This window comes from Pseudopodoces humilis, chromosome 3 (assembly GCF_049639895.1).
Source record: "Pseudopodoces humilis isolate 2021_Gansu_Grassland_sample_001 chromosome 3, ASM4963989v1, whole genome shotgun sequence".
NCBI lineage: Eukaryota > Metazoa > Chordata > Aves > Passeriformes > Paridae > Pseudopodoces > Pseudopodoces humilis.
The window spans coordinates 83,106,028-83,130,910 of NC_142202.1; the positions used below are offsets into that span (position 1 = coordinate 83,106,028).

Genomic DNA, 24,883 nt, shown 5'->3' on the forward strand with positions numbered 1-24,883 from the left:
AAACTGCTTTTTAATTTTCAGTTTAGCACTACAAACCCTTTTGGTAGCCTTATATAAGCCAAGATTAGAAGCTTTCAGAGCATTTCTGACCGCCCCAAACATAACCGCAAATGTTAAGAGAATAAACTTAACAAACCCAAGAGGTTAAATTCTCTTTTCTACAATACAAAATTTAAAAACATCATAACCCGAGTAAATAGTCCAACATCATGAAAATTAACAAACACCAACCAACCAGCAAACACCAACCTCCTGACAGTAAACCAGCAAACACCAACCTCCTGACACTCATCTCACATGCTTCTTAGTCAAGGCTATGCAATTTCAGCTGGTCAGTCATCATCCAGACCTATCTAGAGTCAACCTTCTGTCTAATTTGCCATCTCAGAAATAAAAAGCTGACAGCTACTTGCCCTAAATACTTTAGAATGTCTCTAATCCTCTTTGGCTTCGCATTTCATGTCTTTGAAAAAGATACTAGAAAAAAAACCAGAAGCAGAGTGCAGGAATGCCTTCTCAAATGCTTTAGACCTAAGGACTTCAAATAAGCAAGCAAACCTATGTATCTCCTGTTTTACCATCATGTTTGTTGGATCTGACCTTTGCCAAATTATCATGATTGTGAAACTTTGTCTTGTGCCCCTACAGCAGGGAAAAAAAAACTGTTAAGCAGCACTTTTGCTTTTTGCCTCACACTCATGTAGTGAAAACTCTAGTAGATGCTGGAATGGAGTATCACAGACTGCTCAGAGATTAGATTTGAGTCAAAGCAGACTGTTCTAGATGGCACACTTAAATGGTTCATATGGTGTCAGACATGTTTCCAACTAGGACAGCTGTAAAACACAATCTGCTCTATAATCTTGTTCTCTGATTGGAACTTACCCAACACAGATAGAAACACCAGAAAATACAATCGAAGTCCTAGTGAGTTGCAAAACAGGCACATCAGAACTGAAATCTGAATTTGCAAGTTTCAACACAATTTCTTGAACATTAGCATAACACACTAAAAGCAGGGTGCTGTCTGTAATGGTCAGAAAGTTGCTTGAAAGAAAAAATGTTCTAAAAAGAACTCACAGTATTTTAACACTAAATGTTTCATTAATGTTAGCTCAGAAACCACAGAATGATTTGAAGCCCAGGCTCTGACGAACACAAAGTTTTACTATCACGTGCTATCAGCTGATCCTAGGAAATCGTTAACACCACATATTCAAGAGACAAAACAAAAACATCTTGCACGGGGCAAATGGATGGAACTAGAAGTAAATGAACAACATTTCAAAAACACTACAGACATTAATTCTGCTGTTCATCAAATAACATTTTTAACAGAAAAGAAAATCTAGAAGGGCCTTAATAAAAGTTACTGAAAGCTAGCAAAGATAAAGCTATTTAAAGACCTCATGATTAAAAAATACAACCAAAACTATATAGGTTAAGAGTTTGATACTGGATTTGCTTAACCAGGTAACAGATCATGACCTTTTGCTTGGTTTAAATTTCTCTGACAAGTACAGCAAATATTTCTTCTCACTGTCCTTGCATATCCCTTCTTTCTATCTCTTATTCTCTGAATTTTAGGGACTATTCTACCAGAATAACTCATTTGAGTCAAGCCCCATTGATATGGAATTTTTTGTCCCTATTCTGCAGATAACATGTCAAAAAAGGACTCCAACATTGTGATAAAAATCACCGTGAAAAGATGAAGAATATCAAGTATCTGATCATCTTGTATTTAATCTAGCATCTTAACTGCATGATCAACTTTCAGAATCTTCTCTAGATGAAGAGTCTAAATATTGAAAGAGCAACATTAAGCCCCTTCCATTCTGCATATCAAAGTGAACAAACCAGCAATCATCACTAAGTGACTAGATCACAAACTTTTACTGATATACATTATGAAAGGTCCAACAATATCCCAATGAAGTCATTAAATCAAGATAATCACTTGGAGCATAACAACAAAATACAGTGACCAAAATGTGAGAAGCAGTCACAGTAGCCTATACACATCCATTACTCATAACAAAGTCCTTCATTAATGACAGTCTATTAAGAAGAGGGTGGATGCTTATATTCTTCATTTAAATTAAGTATGCAGCTCAGTACTAGATAAAAGGTGGGTGCCGATTTACATGCAACAGATTTTACTTTTGTGGTTGAATTTTATAAATCCTACTAGATCCTAGGTTTACATTGCATTATTTGTCAATAGAAGGGGGTTCCAATCCAGGTAACAGAATGTCTGACCTACATGCTTAGACCATCTAAAAAAAAACCTCAGTAACTATTTACCTTAAAACACAACATGCATACCCTTCTGGAACTTAATAAAAACCTACAATGTACAGTCAGGTATGACTGCTTTAACAGAAAAAAATTACATGGTAAGGTTGGATTTCACTATAAATTCCACAGCCAGACAAAGGAAAAGTCCAGAGCTACCAGAGAAGTAGAGGAATCTTATTTTAAAGGTGTACACAAAACAAAGAACAAAGAACAAGAGTAATGTAGATACACAGGTTTCTTCAATAGTAAAACAGAGTAAAGGAGCCCTGACAGATTTGTAATTGTTACTTTTACCTTTATGTCTATGTTCAAGAACAGAATCTTAAAGAATGGAAATGACCAGGATGATTCTGTAAGAACTAGTGAATTTGAAGATGAAAACTGGGTATTATCTTATAAATCTGTTGTTTATACAAAAAAAAAAATAAAATAAAATCTAAAGATGAAACATTATTTGCACAGTTAAATCAAGGAAAATGAAGGACCACACTAATTTGTATAAATGTAAAAATAAACTATAATAAAAGCCCTTGCCTTTAACAAATTTTATCCAGTAGTTTATCACAAGACATCAGGCTCAAAGACCAGAACAGCAGGAAAGAATATGTATTACAATGAACTTCAAGGATTTATTTTTTCAAATGACTATGGTAAGATGGTCCCACTAACTAATAGTGCTTACAGCATACAAAAGCCATGTCCTGACTGCAGCAGGGAGCTAGAGCTTGCAAGCACAGCTACATTGCTATTCTTCACTTCTCAAATCATGGCTGGGGGTCGTGGTGTCAGGGGGAACAATAAAGACCATATTCCCAGAAGTGTGCCATTTTTGTCTCCCTCTCTTCATCAGGACTGAGCTGCTGGGATCAGCCCTGCAGACCCCATCCTCTGCTGCTGCCACTCACCACTTTCCCACTGCTCCAAGATGTGACTGCAGGATGTGGCTCTGAAAAGCAGTGAACAAGGCTTTGGGATGTGGCACTGAAGAAGTGGTGGAGGTGTGTGGAACTGAGCCCAGCAGAGTGGCCCAAAGCAGCAGCAGAACCGAGCCTCCGAGCTGAGCATGAACAGAAGCCTGGTGCAGTGGAGCAGCACAACATAGATGATCTCACTTTCAGGGTTTTGTCAGTCATTGTTTTCCATTGGCTCGGGAATGGGGAGAGCCAGGTGTGGGGAGTGCCTACCGTCTTGTCTTTCTCCCACTGGCCACACAGAACTAACTCGAAGTGGTAAACACCTTTTGTGCATAAAGCACCTTCCTTTATTTTTGTATGCTTTTGTTATTAATATTGCTGCTGTCACTGTGCATTTCTTACTACACTGCTGTTTGCTTTCAGTAAATGGTTATCTTAACCCATAGTCTCTTCCCATGTCCCTCTCCTACTGGAGGGGGAAAGAAGGGTCATTTGGAGTTTAGCTTCCAGATGGTGATAAACCACCACAAATGAAGACAAGGACATCCCTCATGTAGCTACATATACATTGGATAGTTGAGGACTGGACCATCTATAGGTGGGTATCTTACAAACTTTTCCTTCCCGCAAAGGTTACCAGACTGAGTGCACTTTAACAGTATGAAACACTCCCTGAGAAAGTTAGGTGACTATATCACTTTTTATTATGCACTACATAAAGAAATCAGTCTCTTACAAACTAGGGACATTAGTAACAAGCAAGTACAACAATGAATGCTTAAAAACTGTTCCTGTCATCTCTAAACACAAATGACAGTCTCAAGCTATCCCATATAAGTATGGGTATTTGCTGAATCCTTTAACAAAAGGTCTGTGATTCCAAAATCAAGTTATGTCTTGCAGTAAGAAAACCAGAAAACACACCCTGACTTAACCTTGGCCTTTCACAGTCACGTGAAGAAGAAAATCTGCATGGGGATGCAAAAAATATTTTCCTGCCTACTCTCACTGTATAGAGGGAACAATAACACACGCAGACAACATAGGTAAGGTACCCATGTTGGGTAGGAAAGACCCTAACAGTCTAGGTTTCCCTTTTTACACAGAAGCACAGTACAGTACAGCTTATTAAAATGTACATCACACAACGTAAATGGACTAAAAGTTGTTTATCGTGTATTGATTTGTATCAATGATCAAAGCAAGGACACACAAATTCAATGTATTACCTCAGTTTCTTGCTATTTCCCATCATGTTGAGGCCGATTGCGTTCCCTTTTAAAAGTTTGAAACCTCCAGCTTTGCCTCGCCTTGTATATGCTTTTATGGCATCGCTGCTGGTGCCGAGAGTTCCAGGTCGACAACGAATTGACTGTCACAACAGAATTCACATATATTAAAACAATTGTATAATTGGGTAGAAGTTGGAAGGAGAAAATTAATGCAAAAGATGAATATAAATATTATTTTTGGCTTCATTTTCAAACTACCTTTATACCAAATTTCATGGAAAATATACATTGTTTACACCCATACTACGATTTCTCACTAAACAAAGTACAATATATATTTTATATTTAGTACAGTATTTATGATAATTGTCTAAACTTAGAATTAGTTATTCTTGGTCATATTTTTCAGAATACTATAGAGATCAAGAGAGGAACAAAAACTTAAAGGGTAGGCAGATAAACAGCTTGAGCATATGTTCCTAAAACACAACAGAAGCTTTCATTTCTTTACACTGCACACATGGCTATGCAATACTGTTCAAGAACCTAAAAAGCTTTAAAGATACATTTTCACCACTTGATAAACCGATTATTTACCTTTTTTTCTTCATTAGGACTGAAAGACCCATCACTGTCATCTAAACTGAGCAGATTTGCCTCGCTAGACAGGTGTGGGAGAGAAAAGCACATATATTGTAATCCAACAGAGTACCCACAAAACATTTTAAAAGCAAAAGTCTTTTTGTCCCCTTCCCTCTACATTTAAATGCATCATTGTATACATTTTATACATTGTATAAATATGCATAAAACAACAGGAACATGAAACGAGCAACAGAGTGATCAGATGCATAATGTGAACCTGAACTTAAGAGTGTACATCAAATTATTTGGCAAAAAGCAAAACTAAAAGGATTAATTCAAAATAGAAAATGCTATCGAACCTTCGTAAGGTTACAATATTACTGACACTATAAAAGATTCTATACTCTCCTTATAAATTGAGTCCAAAACTTCATTAAACTATAAAACATGATCTTTTTTGGTTTTTTATGCCTATCAATTTTCAAGTATGTAGTTTAAAACTGCAAACTTCATAGTACTTTGAAGAACTTAATGTAACTACATTTTACCCCACAGCAACTACTACCGAAGTATGTATTCCTAAAAAGAATATATTCAGTTTGGTTCTACTGTTTATTTAAATGTGTTTCTTTAGCACTTTCAACGTCTGTAAACCCCAACAATTAGAATGGGGAAGAAGACAAAAAAAAAAGAAAGCCACTCCATGATACTCTAAAAACATTCTTTTCAGTAACAAGTAGTTATCCTCAAGTAATCTTAAGTATTTAAATTGAAACCCCAATCACACATTTCATACTGACAGCAGCTAGATTAGCCTAACATACTCTAGCTTCCAGGAGAAGCAACCTGCAGACAAGCCCTTCTCATCAACCCTGCTATGGTTACTCCTATGTTGACTAGAACAAAACAACACAACTTGTATCCAATTTGAAATTGCATGATTTTAAAAGATTTAATCAAGATAATTCAGGCAGAAATTCCTTAAAATAAAAGCAGTTATGCCAGGTGTTAAAAAGGAAGAGCTACACAGGAGAAACAAACATTTCTTAGCTGTGTCAATTTGACATGCTGGCTTGCAATACATAGTGCCTTTAGCTCTTCCTATATAAATAAACTAATCACTCAGTGCCCCATCTCTCAAGTTCCTAACAACTTTTTCCATGCATAATACTTCCCTTCATGTTACTATTTATTCTCTCACCTTATGCAATACAAACATCCCTACAGCAAATAAAAAGAAAATAAAAACGTTGGGTGAGATCTGCAGACTCTGAAACTTCAGGACATAAAATCATGCACATAGTTAATTTTGAAATGGGAAGAATGATGCAAATATCCAAATAGCCAGTGGCACTGTTGCATTTTCCTTTTATTAACAGAGCACCACAATCCTAGGTGTCTGTGGTAAAACAGTGTAGTAGATTCATCACTAATTTCAAACAAAGGCAAAAGAGTACATTTGTACTTTTGCACAGACTACACATAGATACTAAAATTTTTACATCCTGCAACGTTTTTTTAGAATTCTCTTTCAGAACAAATCATCCTTTCAAGGGAGCCTCATGGAGCCTTCTCAGACATTCATCAGTAGACAAAGAGTTCCACAATTTCAGAAATTTTCCACATTCCAAAAAATAAACAAAGCCCTGCAGCATAGACATGAGCAGCAACCTACAGCACCTGCAGCTCTGCCATTTGCCTATGGTGCTGCCCTAGTCAGATCATTTCGCCTCTAGAAATGTTTTTGTTCTTAAGGTTCAATTCATATAAAAATTATGACTATTTTCAGAACACCTTTGTACTGTGGCAACACTTTTATGATTTCAGCATGCCTCAATACTGCAACCATTTTAACGAAGGGCAACTGAGGGGGGAGGTAAGAGAAGGTTAACGAATTGCAAATGACCAAAACACTGAGCCAAGGCTTAAATCAAAACGAACAAGAGTAACTCTTATCATGCAGCATGACTACAGCAGTACTAGCAAATTGGAAGTTTTAAATGAACCAATACTTTTAGATCATAAGGAATGCGAAGTGTATGCATCAGAACCAGAAAGGTTGTTTTTTCAGAGAGCAGAATACCTAGCAACCCAGCAATGTCTATTTGCTCATGTATCACATGCTTCCTGTTGCCTGCTTCAATGATGCAATTTATACAGGCAGGAAAAAAAACCCAAACCAACCCAAAACAAACATTATACCACTCCCCCGACATACCAGTCCGTAACATTTTTAACATCCCTAAAATGAAACTTCAGCTGTCTTGCTGGGAGGATGTCTCTACACTGTCACTTTTAACTGGGGAACCATGAGTTTCCTGGTTATTTTCACATTGGAACATAAGTTTCTAACTTTTCAATACATTCCTTAAAATTTCATAATAAATAATGTTAAGTCTTCACTAATATTAAGGAAAAAAACCAGAAATAATTCACCTAAACAGAGTTCTTAAGGGGAGTTAATAATTACACATTCAAATTCAGGCACTGAACAAGAAAACAAAAATTTCTATTTACTTACCGCTAATCACATGCTATTTGCTCAGTGTTTTAAAATACTAAGAACTATGCAATAGTTAGTTAGACAGCTGAGATTAATAGGCTACTTTTCACTACTATCTAGAAGCAACCCAAACTTTAAACTTCTGTTGACCATTGAGGTTACACTCTAAGCTGCAATTACATTTCTATCAACTACCAACTGATCCAGTCACATTTCAAACATAATTGGAATTTCTTTCTGAAAAGTATTATATATAAAACCAGGAGGTTGACATACTTGCCCTGACAGCACACTGTGTACATTCTTTGTTTTAAATTACATAGCAGTAGACAGCACACTAAAAAAGCTGCACTATCAGAGGCACAAAAGAAGTACCAGTATTAACTAATTACAGTGACATTCCATTAAAAATAGCCTTAATTTTAAAAGTTTTTATCAATTAAAAGGCTATAATGCCCTACTAACAGGCTCATGAAAGAAGTATAAAACATCTATATAACTATGGGAGGGGTTTTTTGACAAAGAAATACAAATTTTATAAGCAGTGGAAAAAGCTCAATGTAAATATATAACACAGTACAATGCTTTTCCATTTGTCAATACATGGAAAAAAGAGGTTTATTCCCCTAAATGGAAGGGACAAAAAAATAAATCTTTTTGAAAGAAAGCAGTAGTTAAAGACACTGTAGTGCAAATAAATTAGACCCATTTATTTATATTCCTTGTTTTTGATAAGACTGCTGTTATCTCAGTGGAAGGCAGAAGTCTAGACTATTAAGAAAACAGTATGACAGCCAAGAGTAATCTGGGCCCATTCATTTACAAAATCACTGTGGAGTATACTGATATATTTCAAAAACACTTACAGCGATATTACAAAGGATGCAAATATAAATTATTCAAGACACTTCAAGAGAATTATCCGTAACACCAGAAAGTATCTTATAACATATTAATTTCATTAATCACTTGAATGTATTATTTTGGCCATGTTTGCTTAAATCTGACGTCCTTTCGTATCTTCTGCTACGTAAGATCAGCTTAATTTATTCTGTGGTGAACTACAGAGGTTTCTGTGTGCTCTGCTGACCAACTGGTCTTTTTTTCTATTGTTCTACATAAAGGTAGATCTCCTATGGAATCTCCAATTACAAAGCAAGAAAAATCTCACGTCACTTGCTACCATCCTGAGTAGATCAAATCTTTTAGAACATCAAAAATGTTACTTTTACTCTTTCAAGTGGACTGAGTATTATCTGTAGGCATTTGCTTTGGGATAAGATACTTGCTATTTATCATTCTTAATTTCTATAACTCTTGTTCCATGCTGAGTATCAAATCAGTTTAAATTTATATAGTGTTGGGTGATCATTAGTTTTCCAAACCTTCTTCAGTTAATTAATATTTTTTAATTTTTATCAGTTCATTACTTGATATCTTAACCATTATGACTCACCTCACCTATTTCCCAAAGAAGTTAAATGACACCCTTCTTTCAAAATAATCTGCCTTTTCTAAAAATTGCTGTGTTAGGAGGTCATTAAACACACACTTTGTATTCATCTCGCTGAAAAAAAGATCATCCAAGCAGGCATCCAGTGCTGACCAACATCATTAGCACAGATCTCGGGTAGTACAAGAATACAGCCACTCCTTTAAGTGCTGAGATGCTATTCTTAGGCTAGTTCAAAACAAACCTATTGTGTGTCTGCCATTAAGAGGGCAAAAAGCTTTTATAAAGTCAGGCACTGTAACACCACTGCCTCCACAACAAGCACGAGATGCCTCCAGCTGCTTGCTTCAGACTCACAGCTTTCTCCACAAAGAAACATGTTAAGAGTCAAGCATTTTAGTAAGTATTAGCACACCACAGCAAATACCTACTTACTGCAGAATATGCTCAAAATACTGGGAGGGACATAAAGCTTTATGCTGGAACAATTATATGAATTAAAGCTGCTGATCTTTGAATGTCCTACTAAGGGTAAAGGAAATTAAGAAAATAAAAAGGAAATTCTGTTATTTGTTTTCTAAAGATTCCCTTCTGTCAATGTGTTGCTATATGAAATAAAAATGTATCAGAAAAGTAAAAAACACAAATTATTTCAAAATGCTAAAAGCTCGCTATGTCTTTAAGATAAACAAACCCAGGTGTTACCAAAAGTAAATATGTGGGCAGCTTAAAACATGTGGCTGTTTGGAGGGAATAAGAAATTGCTTCAAATGGTATCAGAGAATGGGTAAGTAAAGAAGACAAGATCTCTGGTTTAAATCAATTTTCAACTACTCTTCTATCTATACTTCAGAATAAGATTCTGCATAATTCATAGGTATAAAAGTAAATAAAAAATGTTCTAAGTAGGCAATAAAAATTCAATTCTAGCTATGGGAAAACTGCTTATTGTAGAGAATATCTGAAAGAAATGAAAAATCACCCAGACATACAATCTTAAAATCAGATACAATTACATAAAGATTATGTTTCATAATAATTTTTCTAACTTTTTTTTAACATCATTACTCTATACATTTTTCATTCTATGTTCTTAAGTCAACATCAGCCGGAGACTGATTGAAAACAGCAGTAAATTACTAGTAGAAAAAAAAGCTGCTATGTTATCAAATGTGACTTATTTCTGAAGGCAAGTAAAATGGAAATAGTAACTGTATGGTATGTACTGCCCTTATACTTAAAACATATTTCTGTGCACTGTGAATGCATATAAAGTTGCTAAGGAACAATGCAACCTTGATTTTATACAATTAAAATGCCCTTAGTTTGTGAACTCTTTAAAAAGTGCTTTTAACTTCCAATACAGTTCTATTTTGAAAAGAGCTCTTAATGCTTACCTCAGACTTTCATGAACTCCACTCATTTTTTAATTACTAAAACTTCACATTTCTTAGAGTTTTATTAAGATTACATAGCAGAGCCTGCTGCTGGCAGCCGATGTGGTTATGTATATTTTCCTACCTCCCTTCCAACGCATAGCACTTGGCAGAATATTAGATGATACAGATTCATATATGAATTATTTTTGTACTTAATCACAGGATTCAGTGACGTCTTACTAGGGAACCACAGCATACCTTTTAAATTTGCAGGTTCTACTCTCCGAATATCTAAGAACAACAAATAAACTAACATGAATTCTTTGTGCATGACACTTATTCTTTTAACAATTCATTAGTCATTTTGGAAATAAATACATTAATATCAAGAAAACATATTAACAATAAAATGTCACAAGGACAAGGTATGCATTCAAGCAATACACACGGGATTTAAACTTTAGCCAAGTAAACGATTAAATTATAAGAAAAAAAAAACAGCCTTAACTCTATTCAGTGAAATAAACATGAAAGAAGAAAAAATTAGAATCTTTAAGCTTGTTTTAACTTGATGGAGACCTAATGCTACTGAAGTACTTTAACCTCAACAGTCAAGTACTGAGTAACATCATCATTAAAGGAAGGGAAAGCTGAAGCTACTTGGATACTCTACCTATAAACTTCCTTATTCTACATGTTCATATACTGCTTGTCTGTGTTCTTTAGATTTACACAAAAGCTCCAAAGACAACTGCAGCTCTTGTGAAATGTACTGTGCCCTGTGTTGTAAGCCCCATGTCCACAATACAGCTTACATTATAATGAACTCCTATTTGGCAATACTACTTAAAATAATCACTCATTTTAAATAATTTTTCTTAATCACTGAAAGTTTAAGATATTATATATTGTTTCTTATTCATAAATTATAAAAGTAAGTATTCAATTATAAATACACATTTATACTTTTAATAGCCTAGATAAAAGCATCCTTACTCTTTCTCTGCATCTCCTTCACTTTCTTCTGCATGATCAAAGCTCCAATTACTTTTAAAACCTCCATCTCTCTTGGACTGTGATCTATCCAAAGCTGAAATGAGAACAAGTTAAGATAAGTCTTGATTTCAAGCTGAATTATTAATCAACACAGACTAGAGGAGTAAACCAGACACATGTATTTTCCACCAGTATTTATTTTATTGATGTCAATGTTTAACTATCATTTGATCAGTAAGTCCATCGATACAGTGGTGATTATGATTTCCCTAAATAAATAAAAGTATCTGTCAACATCTTATTAGCAGAAAGTTAGCAAGCTATTAAAAATTATGACCTGAGGTAGGGTAATAACTGTTTTACTGATACCCATAAATTTAAGGGCAGTTTCTCTAATATGACCTATACGCCACACACAGAAAGGGTCCTAAAATGCATTATTTACCTGCCTAATAACCAAACATACATTGAATTTTTCCATATAAAAGCAATAAATCTGAACTGTCCTAAGTACAGTTTCAACATAATATGCTAGATTTTTAATTCAACATCTGATGCTGACCTGAATTAATACACCATGCACACTGACATTTCAGTGTTAGCATCAACTACGTAAAAACTTTCTGTCATACTACATAAAATTTCAGATCTCTCTCCTACAATATCCACCCTTATGGAGATTTTCATATAATATCATGGCATGGGGTATTCTTAAGTGAATGTGTTCTAGAGCATGGAGACAGCACTCATTAAAGCAAGGCACTGTTCCCCTTGGACCCTAAATGCTGCAATTAAGAGCTGTCTCACACAAATTCTGCATAACAAACTATGCAGCTGCTTTGATTTTGGTTTGATTTAAGTGTGTTTTTGTTTCTTACTATATTTTTCTTTACATTATTGGAAATGCATTTAGAAATAATGAATGAAACTGATCTACACTGAGAGAAAAGAGTAAGAAAATCACAACCAACAACATATGTCTAGAATAAAGTAAAAAAAACACACACCGAAATATTTATTGCATATTCAACCACTGCTTCCAACTACTTGCATCTGCTGCAGGCTTCCTGAGCCATGGGTGAATATGTTAAACACATATTTTTGTATTTAATAGCTTTTCCTACATTTTTCTTCTCCCTGCTTGCTTTTTAATCAAGCTTGCTTTATAGAATCAACAGCATCTTGCAGCAGAAAGTACCTCAGCTTAATTACAGAAGTATTTCCTTTGTTGATTCTGATTCAATCTGGCACTTTTTGCTCTTAGTACTCTACTTCTCCAGTCCATGTACTCTGGAAGACAGTAATAAGTAACCCTTCCCTATTCCCTCACGATTACATAGATTCCTGTCGTGCTCTTTCATGGTCTTCCTTTCACAGGGAGAAAAAGAAAAAAACTGAATCAGCTTAATTTTTGATCACATGAAAGCTGTTTCATGCCTTTAAATCCCTCTTGATGCTTCTCTTTGTGCTTCTTCTAGTCTACTGTACCCCTTTTGAGATGCAGATATACAAACTACAAGGAATACTCAAGATGCATACATCCCATGAATTTCTACAGAAGCAGAATGTTGTTTCTGTTTTGTTCTTTGTTCCTTTCCTAGTAAATCTTTACACTGGATTTGCTGTTTTCACTGCTAAGGAGAACTGCATTGATCTTTAGGTACTAGATAGTTCCATCTTGCACTCATGATTGGTTAAGAAGCACTTCAGAGCCAATTGTTACCTACAAAAATGCTCTTTTTTTACTTCTCATCCACTTAGATTACTTGACACTTACCTATATAGAATTTGATGTATGATTTCAACACACATAACAACTTTCTTTAAATAGCTAGCCATTATACTAACCCAAGTATAGTTTAAGCATCTACAAACTTGGTCACCTGGCTATCACACCATTTTCCTTATAACTGTGCACCAATGTTATAAATCCCTGTGCAATTCAATTGGTTCCTCCTATTAACAAAACACACCTTTTTTGCTGTCTCTTTCTAGTTCTTCCCAATTGTTTCTTATAAAATTTTCCACTGTATTCAGAGGTAATTCAGCCTCTCCCAAGCCCTTTACAGAGGGAACAATGAAATTAATTCTGGCGTCCATTGTAATTTCCATGAATTCAGATTACATGGTCATAAAGCTCACTGATGTAAAGTTCCTCAAATACTTCCATAGCATTTTTAAAATGCTGATATCAGGCTAGCTACCCTCCTTACCTGTAGCAGAAATATGATGCTAACCACAAGCAACACACTCCAATCATTAACTCCTTTACCCCCCAGTTTCTCTTACAACACTTGGATGAATGCCATTTGATCATGCTGCCTTGTTCACAGTTTGCTCAATGTACTGCAATTTCTTCTACTGATGCTCCATTTTGAATCGTACACTCTGTCACATTCCTTATTAAGAAACATTCTGGCATGAAGAGCTCTCTGAGTGTTGCCAAAGTGAGTGCAAGCAATTCCATTATTCAGCTATGACCTTATATACTCCAAAGCCACCTTTTACAACTGGGCTGTCTAGTGATCCTCCAGACACTTCTCAAACTTTCCTGCAAAGTTTGAAGAAATACTTAACAATAGTGTTTATGTCTGTTGGGAATTTCTAATCAATTTTTTCCCCACCTCTTTATAATTATAGGTTAAATCCACCAGCTTTATTATTCTCTATTTTCATTACTAAGATATAAGATCTGATTCAAGAACTATGATATTTTATTTCAGAGATTATATCTTACTCTGCTGTTTAGCCAGGCCAGCATTTGGGGATCCTTTTGAAATCTGCTTAAACAAGTAGCATGCGTGCTGTAAGCCTCCTGTATCTTTTAATAACTCACAAGCTGGCTACAAGTATTGTACACTCTAGCTGAATATTTTCTTTCTTTTACAAAAAGCTTCTTAGTATTTTCTGTAATTCTTTTTTTAATTAAACGCTTCTGTATTAGACAGTTCATCCACTGCTACTGATCAGTGCAGCCATGCATGGAAAATGTCTTAGTATCCCAGTTCTGCTCACTCAACTCTGGATCAATTTTCACTCTCTAGCACTCTTGGTCCTAACAAAAATGTAAATCTAGAAGTATACCATCATGTTAGCCAGAGTGTTCACCTGAGTTACTTGATCTTGGTAGCTGATTCCATACAGGAATTTTTATTTTTTTTAGGGGATAACAAGTAATCTGTTACATAGGCTAAGCTGCTGACTATTTTAGACTAAGATTTAAATTTGGAATCCCTATGATGCAATTTTCACTATGTGCACTATTCAAGGTCTTTTTAACCAGCAAGGCACATCCATACCCAGAGGTGAAAGTACTCAAAAAAGCAGAGCTAACCCTAAGGTGTTTGTTGTGTCAAGAGAAGGCAATAGCTGTACCTCTGCCCATGACAGATAGCACGCTGGAGCAGATTTTACTCTCATTTTTCCTACCACTAATAACTCCCTTTTGCTGATACACTAAGGGATATATCAGTTCTGAGCCCAAGAAAGTACCTGGAATTTAACTAGATAAGTTACACAGGTGTAGCTGACAGATTTCACTGCTTTTTTAAACAACTATTGTTTTTCAAACAACAGTTACATGTAATTTCTAACAAGCCAATTAAAAAAATCCTGAAAAAATCATGTGTTTCATTTGGACATTTATGTCATTATTAATCACACTCTGAAGCCAGACTGTTAAAAATCCCCATACAGTCTTTTTGTGTAAAACACAATTATCACCTTTTGGATTAGAAAGCAAAATATGCCTGTAGGAGAATGCCAGAAAGCAGATCAACACCTTCAAATTTCTGTGTGTGGACACTGTTTTCTAAACTCCTTCAGCAGGAGTTACTCTCATTCAGCAGTGTCACTGAGCAATTCCTAAATGGAAGGAAAAAAGTTCATAGTGAATATGCATGAAATATGAGCAAAATTTTGCAGTTGCAAAAAAAAAGAATCCTTTAAAATTCTGCCTAAAACACTAAATGAGAAGTGACATACACGGTATTTACTAAAGTGCTAGTGTCCAGCAAAAGACATCATCTTGGAAGATTTGTTTTTTTCATGTCTAAGGTAAATCATTCCATATCAATCTATACTAAAACTCATTAAAAAAATCATGCCCAATGCTTTACTGTTTTGTAACTGATGCAGTATTGGGTTTGTGTGGCAAGATTTTGGTAGCAGTGGGGAGCTGCAGGGGATCAGAGGGCCTCACCTCTGTTCCTGGGAACATCATGGAGCAGATCCTCCTTTCCAGGGTAAGGCACATATAAGACAAGAAAGGTGACCCAAGGCAGTCAGCATAGCTTAAATAAGGTCAAATCACAGGCCACCAATCTGGTGGCCTTCTGTGATGGAATGACAGCAATGGTGGACAAGGGAAGACTGACAGATGCCATCTACCTACACTTCTGTAAGGCCTTTAATATGGTTCCATATTATGTCCTTATTGCCAAATTGGAAAGACATGGAGGGACTATTTAGTGGGTAAGGAATTGGCTGGATGGATGCAGCCAGCAAACTACAGCCAGTATCTCTATGTCCAGGTGGCAGCTGGTGACAAATGGTGTCCCTCAGGTCTCTCCTGACTCCTGGGACTGATGCTCTTCCATGTCTTCATCAATGACATGGTGAGATCGAGTGCACCCTCAGAAAGCTGGCAGATGCGAGCTGAGTGATGCAGCTGACACAGTGGAAGAACATGTGGCCATCCAGAGGGATCTGGACAAACTTGAAAAGTGGGCTTTCCGTTGAAATTCAACAAGTCCAACAGCAAGGTATTGCACCTGAGTTGGGGCAATCCCAGACATGAGTACAGAGTGGGAGAAGTTACTCAGAGAAGCCCTCTGGAGAATATTTGGGTGTTCTCATGGATGAAATGCTGGATATGAGCCAACAGTGCTCACTGGTAGCCCAGAAGGCGCTTTGTATGCTGGGTTGCATAAAAAGCTGAGTGGCCAGCAAGTTGAGGGAGGTGACTCTACTCCTCTACTCTGCCCTCATGAGACCTCAGCTGGAGTGCTGCATCCTGATTTGAGGTCCTCAACACAACAAAAACATGGATCTGTTAGATTGGGTCCAGAGGAGGACCACAAAACGTGATCAGAGGGTGAGAGCACCCCTCCTACAAACACAGGCTGAGAGAGCTGTGATTGTTCAGCACAGAGAAGAGAAGGCTTTGAAAAGACCTTACTGCAGTCTTACACTAACTTAAGTGTCATAAAAAGGAAGGAGAGGAATTTTTATATGGACAGACAGTGATGGGACAAAGAGCAATAGATTTAAACTGAAAGAGGGCAGGTTTGGATTAGATGTATTACAAAGAAATACTCTGCTGTGACAGTGGTGAGGCACTGGAACAGTTTGCCCAGAGAGGCTGTAGAAGCCCCACCCCTGGAAGTGTCCTAGGCCAGGCTGGATGGGGTACTGAGCAACCTGATCTAGTGAATGGTATCCCTGTCCACAGAAAGGGTGCTGGAACTAGATGCTCCTTGAGATAATTTTCACACCTACCCTTTGTATGATTCTCTAAGATAACTCACCAAAGAAGCCTGATGCATTTACTGTCCACACAAAGATCAACTTTTCTAGGAAAGTAACCTTTTCATATACATCAATGGTTTGCAAGAATAATTCCCTATAGCCTGCCCCCTAGAATACAATAGGCAGAGACTTCAAGGTTTCTATTGCACACACAGAATCTTTTAAAATCTCTCATCTGCTGAGATCTCATCTATTTCTGTGTGTACAAGAACCATCCTAAACACACAATCTAGATGGAACAAAGGTTTGATTCAGGACCCAGATACATTTCCAGGAAGACTTGAAGTTTACATTCTTTTTCCTCAGTTGCTGGTAAAGAAACACTGCAAGCCTCATCTTATAAATGCTTACACCATCACAACTGCAACCAACTTATCAGATACTGCAGTGCTCGCACAGAAAATGTAAATTAATTTAAATGTACTCAGAATCATTGCCTTCATCCAGACTCATATTTAAATAAATGAAAAAGAATGCTTCTAAGCTTTCTAATCTGTTGCTCATTTAGAGTCATCAGATATACTGTTAAGAGGATACAAGTACTCATAAAACTCTGACACAGAAATATTTTTTTGGTTTACTTTCCCCATTGCTTCATTATTCTTCCAGACAAGCTTCTATGCAAAACAGCTTTTTATCTTCCAGCTTTGATACCATCAGCTCTACTATATCAACTGTAAACACAGTGAGGCTGCATTTTCACATTCTGAAGCAGCACTACATGAACAGTTTTACAGGCCCCTCACCCCTCCCAAGAGCTGCAGATTCTTGCTCCTGTCCTGCAACCTGCATATGATGTCAGCACTGACAAAAAAGCTGGGGAAAGAAACCAATTCAGGCAAGAACCCCTTGAGCAGCAGGAGAGGGGAAAAGTTATTTTTCAACCATACCAGTTCCCTCCCGTTCAACCACAGTAACACAGTGCAGCTGTGACAGCACAGCAGAGGTAAGAGCCATCCAGGAACGGAAACTATTCTAAGTACTATGGATACTAAGGAAATTTCCATGGAATTGCAACCTAATCTACATTTATAGGTATAAATTTCAAGATCTAAAGCTTAAAAGATGCTTTAACTTTCCACTCCCTAAATTAGCTGCAGAGGCAAAAAAACCCCAAAAACCAGTCAAAAGCATCTCCAGTAAAAGGCAGTAATCATAACTTGACAGTAGCTGAGATATTACATGAAGCAGAGAGTTCGATAGTGAAGTTCTATGATACCAGTGTAACAGATATCAAGCACAGACATTCCTTTGCACGTGAAGGGAATTCAATTTCTCAGCTAGCTAACAAAAACACCCATACCCTTCCAAGAACTTGATGTCCACAGAAAACCAATGATAAATACAGAGCATTCATTCCTAGACAAGTGCTCATGCTTCTGAAAAGCAAAAGCATTTATGAAAGTTCTCTACTTCAAAGATGGAAATCATCTGCGTATTTTGGTAAATGACTGGGTTTTTTTCAGGGCTTGCATGCACATTGGGCTGCTTACCTTGCAGGATACTGCACTGATGACAGGACTGAAGAACACAGAACTGTGCAGATTTGATAATTTGCTGTTTAACATTATTAAAGTATTAACAAGGAGAAACAGAGGAGGATAAAAGGACAGAGCTTTGAAGTATGTTAAACACTTTCTTTGTGATGCCATTGAAAGCTCTTCTGATAAGACAGCAGTGATAACCACACAATGGGCAACTAATGCCTCTTTACCTTTTCTACTAATTCTCTCAACAGAGGTGTAGAGGTATCCCCACCCAAGGATGCTGCCCTTATGACAGCATCAGAAAAAAATGCAGAAGTATTTCAAGAGGCCTTCTTTGTCTAGATGAGCAGGAAAAGGAATGCTACAGAAAATTGTGGGCATTTTCTGCTCAATGAAACAGAAACCTAGTGACAAAAGACATGAAAAAAAAGTTAAGAACTTGATCCCTTTTTTTTTGTCATCCCAGATTTCACTGCTAAATTCTGTCTTCTGACCTCACAGTTCCTCAACTGTATTAGCAGAATCTGTGGGAATGCAGTATCTACCATTGTAAAGGAAGATGTGATTAAGGAACACTTAAGCCAGTTGTACCCAAAGACTGGAAAAACATCATTGCCTTTCAAGAAGGGCAACAAGGATGATCTGGTGAACTACAGGCTAATCTGCAAAAGACAGAACTTACTCTTTACCATGCGTGTGCTCAAGAGTGGACCACACTGACCTGAGAGGCAGCAGAGACTGAACAAATGTCTGAGTAACTTGCACTAACTGGGTCAGGCTTGAACAGGATGTTCTAACCCATCTGAATCTAACCAGCTGTTAAATAAAACCAGTGACTATTCATAGGTACAAAGTATCCCCTAAAGTAACTGCACCCCATTACAAAAACTTCCAAAAAGGAGTACCTCAGTCACTTTTCTTCTTTTCCCTCTCTGACTAATTCTGACTGGCTCACAAACTTTCCACACAAGTAAAATAATTTAAATAACATCTAAAGCAGGAACCAACAATAAACAGTGAAAAAAAAACAAACAAAAAAGTAATTTTTTTCCATCCCTAGCATTATGAATTCTTTATTTACCTAAGACCTCCATTACTAGACTGTAGATATACCAAAAACTCAGAAATTAGGAAGACAGTTTTGTTGTTTCTATAGGAAAGTTAAGAGAGGTATCCTCCTACTATATAGATAAAAATAGAGGATAAAAGGTGATGTTAGCCTACGAACAATTTCTGAACTGCCAATTCACTCTCTAAATGTGAAAAAATACATAAAGCTAACAAGACATTTTGAGGAAGTTGACCGTTAGACAAGAATACCTAGAGAATATTCTATACAGAATACAATTTCTGTCACAAATCAGTATATAACATTAATCACAGATGATTTCAAATTCTGAACACTGGAACAGTTTTAGAAGATGAGCAAAACACAGCAGGAAACCTTATAGTATATTATGCATGTGATTTGCACACTTTGTTATGCACCATGGGATCCACCTTCATATAAAACCTAAGCTTGTGCAACTGAGAATACAGTGGCGCTAAACAAACAGAGATCTATTTTTAGAAAGTGCTGAAAGGCAGTTACATACAGAGTAAGATTAATAACCCAGCCAAACTACCTGGAAATTAGACAACTGACACTTCAAGAAGGTTTCCACGTTTGCTGCAGTAATTGGAACATGAGGTTGAAATAAAGTACTGTATCTACATGCCAAGAGGAAGAAGAAATAAAGAATTTGTACTATTTAATACTTGTGGTTTTATCCTGTAAAGTTTCATAGGTGATGTCAGATAGATACTATCCCCATTATTAAAGCATACATAAATTGAAAGTCCATAAAGGTTCCACAAGCTCTGCAAGATCTTAACTTCCATATGCAAGACAGAAGAATCACAGACTCACAGAATGGTTTCAGTTGGAAGGGACCTTAAAGATCATCTATTTCCAGCCCTGCCGCCATGAGCGGAGGGGGGAAACATTCAACTAAATCAGGTTGCTCAGAGCCTCATCCATCAAGCCCAGCCTGCCCTTGAACACTTCCACAAGAAATGTTTCCTCCATAAGAGGAAACTCTAAATTTAATTAAAGCAGAAAAAAAAGAGCAAGACACCTCTTTGATGTTGCCAGTTGTTCAAAATTCACATGAAATGGACAGCAAAGAAAGCGTACAAAGAAAATGCTCAACAACCTCAATTAAAATACCTCAAAAATTTGGTTACATCAAAAAAGCACATTTCAGAAAAAATTAGGTAGGGAAAGGATGATGAAAGTGTTAGTTAAACTATGTGGCAATAAATATATTTGCATTTGACTTTCTGTAAAGGCTAAATACCTAGAGTTTTCTCCAATTCTTAGAGACACTGGCAAGCTTTCATTCCCATATAAGGCAGCAGTCAGCTGAGTTGGATTTCTGATATGTCTGAAAAGGAATAGACTAGCTCCACCAATACTTCTCCCCACCCCGAGGATTAGTTTTTTGTCAATTCAGCTCTGTCAGCCAATCTGCCATGAAGCCAGGGAAGTGTCAGTGTTGACTGCAGCACAGCTGGAGCACACTGTCTTTGGGAGGGGCAGCAGCTCTGTCCCTCTGAGCAGCAAGCAGCTGTGTTGCCAACTGCAGGCACAACTCCTTGCGTGGCCATGCAGTATGGCCCCACACACAGGGTCTTGCTATGACTCTGCAAAGCCACATACAGTTAAGATCCACGTACACTATGTCTCCTAAAAAAAAAAAAAATCAGAGAAATGCAACACAAATATAAGCAACAGCCTTTTGATCAGACTAGATACACCACACACATTAACTCCCTTTGCAATTAGCAATCATCAACACATCAAGGTGTGAAATAATGCAACCACAGTACTGCATTAAAAGCAATGAAATCTTTGTATTGGAAGTATCAAACTTCTTGAGACCTAACAGCAATGAGTTTAAGGAACACTGAGAACTGCTAACTATGTCACAGTATATTAACATCCACTACGCAGGCTTTATTTTTAAAAAGCTAAAAAATCACTTCAACATCCCATGCAAAACAAATGTTTTCTCAGTAATTACTCATAAAGCAACAAAAAAGATGATGTGTTATTGATCAACTCATTTGTAGTAAAATAACACATGCCAGCTTGCTAACTGAACCAGTTATAAACTACTTTTCAAGAAAGAGCACTCAAAAGACAGCTAAAGCAATATATCAAACTTATTAAGTGACCATCCTGCAGAGTTTCAGACACTTTCCTCCAAACACAAAACTCCTGCTTACCTTGATCTATAAGTTCCTTATCAGAGAGAGTCTTTCTTCCACCTAATGAGCAGTGACTTTTCCATCTAACATAGGTTTTGCTCCATGACAAAGAACTTTTTACTTTACCAATGACAGATAGTTTTTGGTGGTATTTATCAAGTAAACATCCAGCTATAGCATGTTTGCCTTATGGCAGAACTGTTAAATCTCCATTGAAGTTTTACTGTCCTGGGGCCAGGTATATGCAAGCACAATGACCTGGGCCAGAACAGTCCTGAAGTTCACTTTTGAAAGTTTACTCCCAGCTGTAAACGATCATTATATTGTCTCTTAAGCAGTAAGCCTTGGTAGAAACAAAATTACAACAAACTCTAGTAAATGTTTCTAGAAGTGAGCCTCAGAAATTACAAAGGCAATCGAAAAAACAAAACCTAACATCTACTGCATAGTTCAAATTCTCATCTAATGGGCTCTTGAATAATCTTTCTGTTAGACTGTCGTATTAAATTCTGTCAGCAGGATATTCATATTTTGCTAAGTGATCCATAAAAACTGGATGTGTCAAACAAGCACAACATTATATCCTATGACATTAATAAAAATACATCAGTAGGATGAATTTTAGTACAAATGAAACAATTGTATGACATTGAATAAAAATATACTCATAAAATAAATATTTTGCAGCTGTTTCTTACAGACATAGATTTCTAAGTTTACACATTATTAATAATGTCATTTAGTAATATGTTTTACCACACCAGCAGAATATTATTGGTATTTTTCATTCCCAGAACATTGTTGTGGCAAGTCTTACAATAAAAATAAACAAACAAAATCTCAGGGAGATATGAGCTGGGAGACTTTGTTCCAACTCATATGGTCTGAAAACAAACAAACAAAAAGCCAGAAGGGCTTAACACAGAGTTTTGAATAATCACTGCTCTTTATCTACAATTACTCAAGATTTACTCAGAGAAAGATACCTCAAAGTCTTTCAACCCAAATTATTCTTTCATAGGAATTACTGTGACACATGTGCAGAAATGTTTCCTTGCTTCATGTAATGCTTATAGCCTTTTTCTGCTAACAAAAACTTTTTAAAGGCCTGCTGACCAACCTATATAATAATACCTAATATAATAAGAAATAACCACAGCCGGTCAATTTATACCCTCCAGTCCCCAGCCTTCACCGTAACCTTGTTCTTCACAGAAGAAAATCTGCTATTTACAATAATTGTGTTTCCTTGGGCAGAATAAAGCTGCTCTTACACTAAAATATCTGTTACAAAGTTTAAGTTATGTATTACACCTCAGCCTGACTTAACAGATCACTAGGCAGAGATGGAGAAGGAAATGTCCTGATCTTGTCACATGTAGAGAGAGGCTGTATATGCTCTCCCCCATCCAAGTCATTGTCCACCATCTACCAGTTACCCCTCAATGAGCAAATTCAACAGAAGTTTGGCAAAATGCCGATCTGGCAAGACAGAACAGAGAAAGTGCAATCTCTTTGGCAAGAAAGAGGTTAAGTCTCCAGGGTGGTGAACAGCACATGCAACTCTGCTTCCAAAATGGAGTCGCACCCACTAACGTGACATTCAGACACCAATTTTTACTTAATTACGGCTTAAGGTCAGCTTAACCTGAAAATATTAGGCATGCAATGCTGCTGAACACAGAAACAGGAAGTTAGGAGCACATGCTTTTAAAAATTAAATGTATAAGATAAAGCTGCCAACAAATTTAATTCATGTAACAGTCATGTTTTACTAATGCTTTAATTTTCTTCATAGAAAGTAAGCACAGAGCAGTAGACAGATTTTAAACTATGTAAGAATATTGCTACCTTAAAAAAAAACTCCAAACTGAAACCAAGTAAGTGCCAAAACAGGCCAAAAGCAAGGAACTTAACAAATGTGCTCACCTCACCCCCAAATCAAGTGCCTTTTAGAACAGACAAGAGGAGAATTACATTTGTCCTTTTTCCCCAAACCCAGATTTGTTCTTGGTATCTCTACAGTATCCTCCACCAAAGCAGCTCCATTTTTATTTGGTTTCTCATCCTCTCACAGAATCTTATGCTATCCTGCACACACTTCCATTCCTCTCTTTGCAACACGCACAGATGAAGGCATACACTGTCCTGTGTCCCTAGTCCTCTTGCTGCCCTGACTGCTCAGTCACTGAAGGAACTAACACCAGTGAGCAGCAAACTGAGCCATGCTCAGGCAACACTGAAATCTTCACTTCAGGGACACTAATTTTGACTTCTCTGCTTAATGGAGTGAGCAAGTTTCACGAAACTTCTATATTTTCACCTGTAAGACCTTTACACCTCTGTAGATAAAAGGGTTTAAGTTTTGGAAAAAGTAACACCACCATGTTTGTTACTTACAACAAAGCATTAGCCAAGGATACTGAGGGCGGTAAGGCACTTGCAGAGGTTGCCCAAGGGGGTTGTGAATGCACCAACTCTGGAAGTGCTCAAGGCCAGGTTAGATGGTGTCTTGAGCCATCTGGTATAGAGGAAGGTGCCCCTGCCTATGGCAGAGGGATGGGAAACAGGTGATCTATTGGGTTCGATGAAGGCTTCAGCCTTTAAGCCATAGAGGAACTCCCTTAGTTATGAAGAGTAAAGTATTACCTGCATTGTCCCTGGGAGTTATTATGTTAATGTTACTAGAAAGTTGTTTCCCCTCTTATTACTGGTTTACATCTGTCACAGTTATTTGCATATTCCTAATCTTCACTCCTGATTGTTACCCTTCCCTCTGACTCCGCCCCTACCTTAGTTTATATAAATTACTGTAACCCCCTGGCCCTCACCCTTCTAGTGCACTCCACACCTTGTTCACATTCTCGGTCATCGTTGTGGTGGTTTGTTATTCTCTCCTTATTAAAGTGCTTTTGTTTCAGGTCACCAGATCATGCCTGCTCCTCATTTTATCTCACAGCCCAAAGAACCTTCACCCTGACATCCCAAGGTAGCACCCGGTTGTCTAATCTGGGCCCGGGCTGCTACAGTGATCCTATTACTGGGAAAGAAAGAGGCAAAATCATGAGGTGACTCAAAAAACCTTTATATTCTTACAAAGCAATATTTAAAAGTGGCAATTTTGGTGGTTAGTCTCATATTATAGGATCTGCTACAATACAACACACGTTGATGCTCCTCAATTACAAGGCAATGCTAAACCTATTGCCTAGGTGAAGTCTGATACTGCACCAAAACCCATGTACAGTCTTC

At 36.9% G+C, this 24,883-nt stretch overlaps 1 protein-coding gene across 7 annotated transcripts in view; it reads right to left on the bottom strand.

Moving 5' to 3' along the window:
* The window catches only part of SENP6 (SUMO specific peptidase 6), a 73,276-nt gene that overhangs the window by 42,929 nt on the left and 5,464 nt on the right, over positions 1 to 24,883 (bottom strand). For 3 of the 7 annotated variants that reach the window (XM_088052909.1, XM_088052905.1, XM_014263589.2), the window contains exons 2-4: positions 11,364 to 11,457; positions 5,045 to 5,108; positions 4,445 to 4,587 (exon numbers count right to left, since the gene is read on the bottom strand). The exons of 1 other annotated variant lie outside the window; for it this stretch is intronic. In XM_088052909.1, the coding sequence (XP_087909035.1) occupies positions 4,445 to 4,587; positions 5,045 to 5,108; positions 11,364 to 11,457 (301 nt within the window). Of the gene's footprint in view, positions 1 to 4,444; positions 4,588 to 5,044; positions 5,109 to 10,625; positions 10,659 to 11,363; positions 11,458 to 24,883 lie in introns of all 7 variants that reach the window. 3 more of the 7 variants (XM_088052903.1, XM_088052904.1, XM_088052906.1) reach the window with 2 other exon arrangements.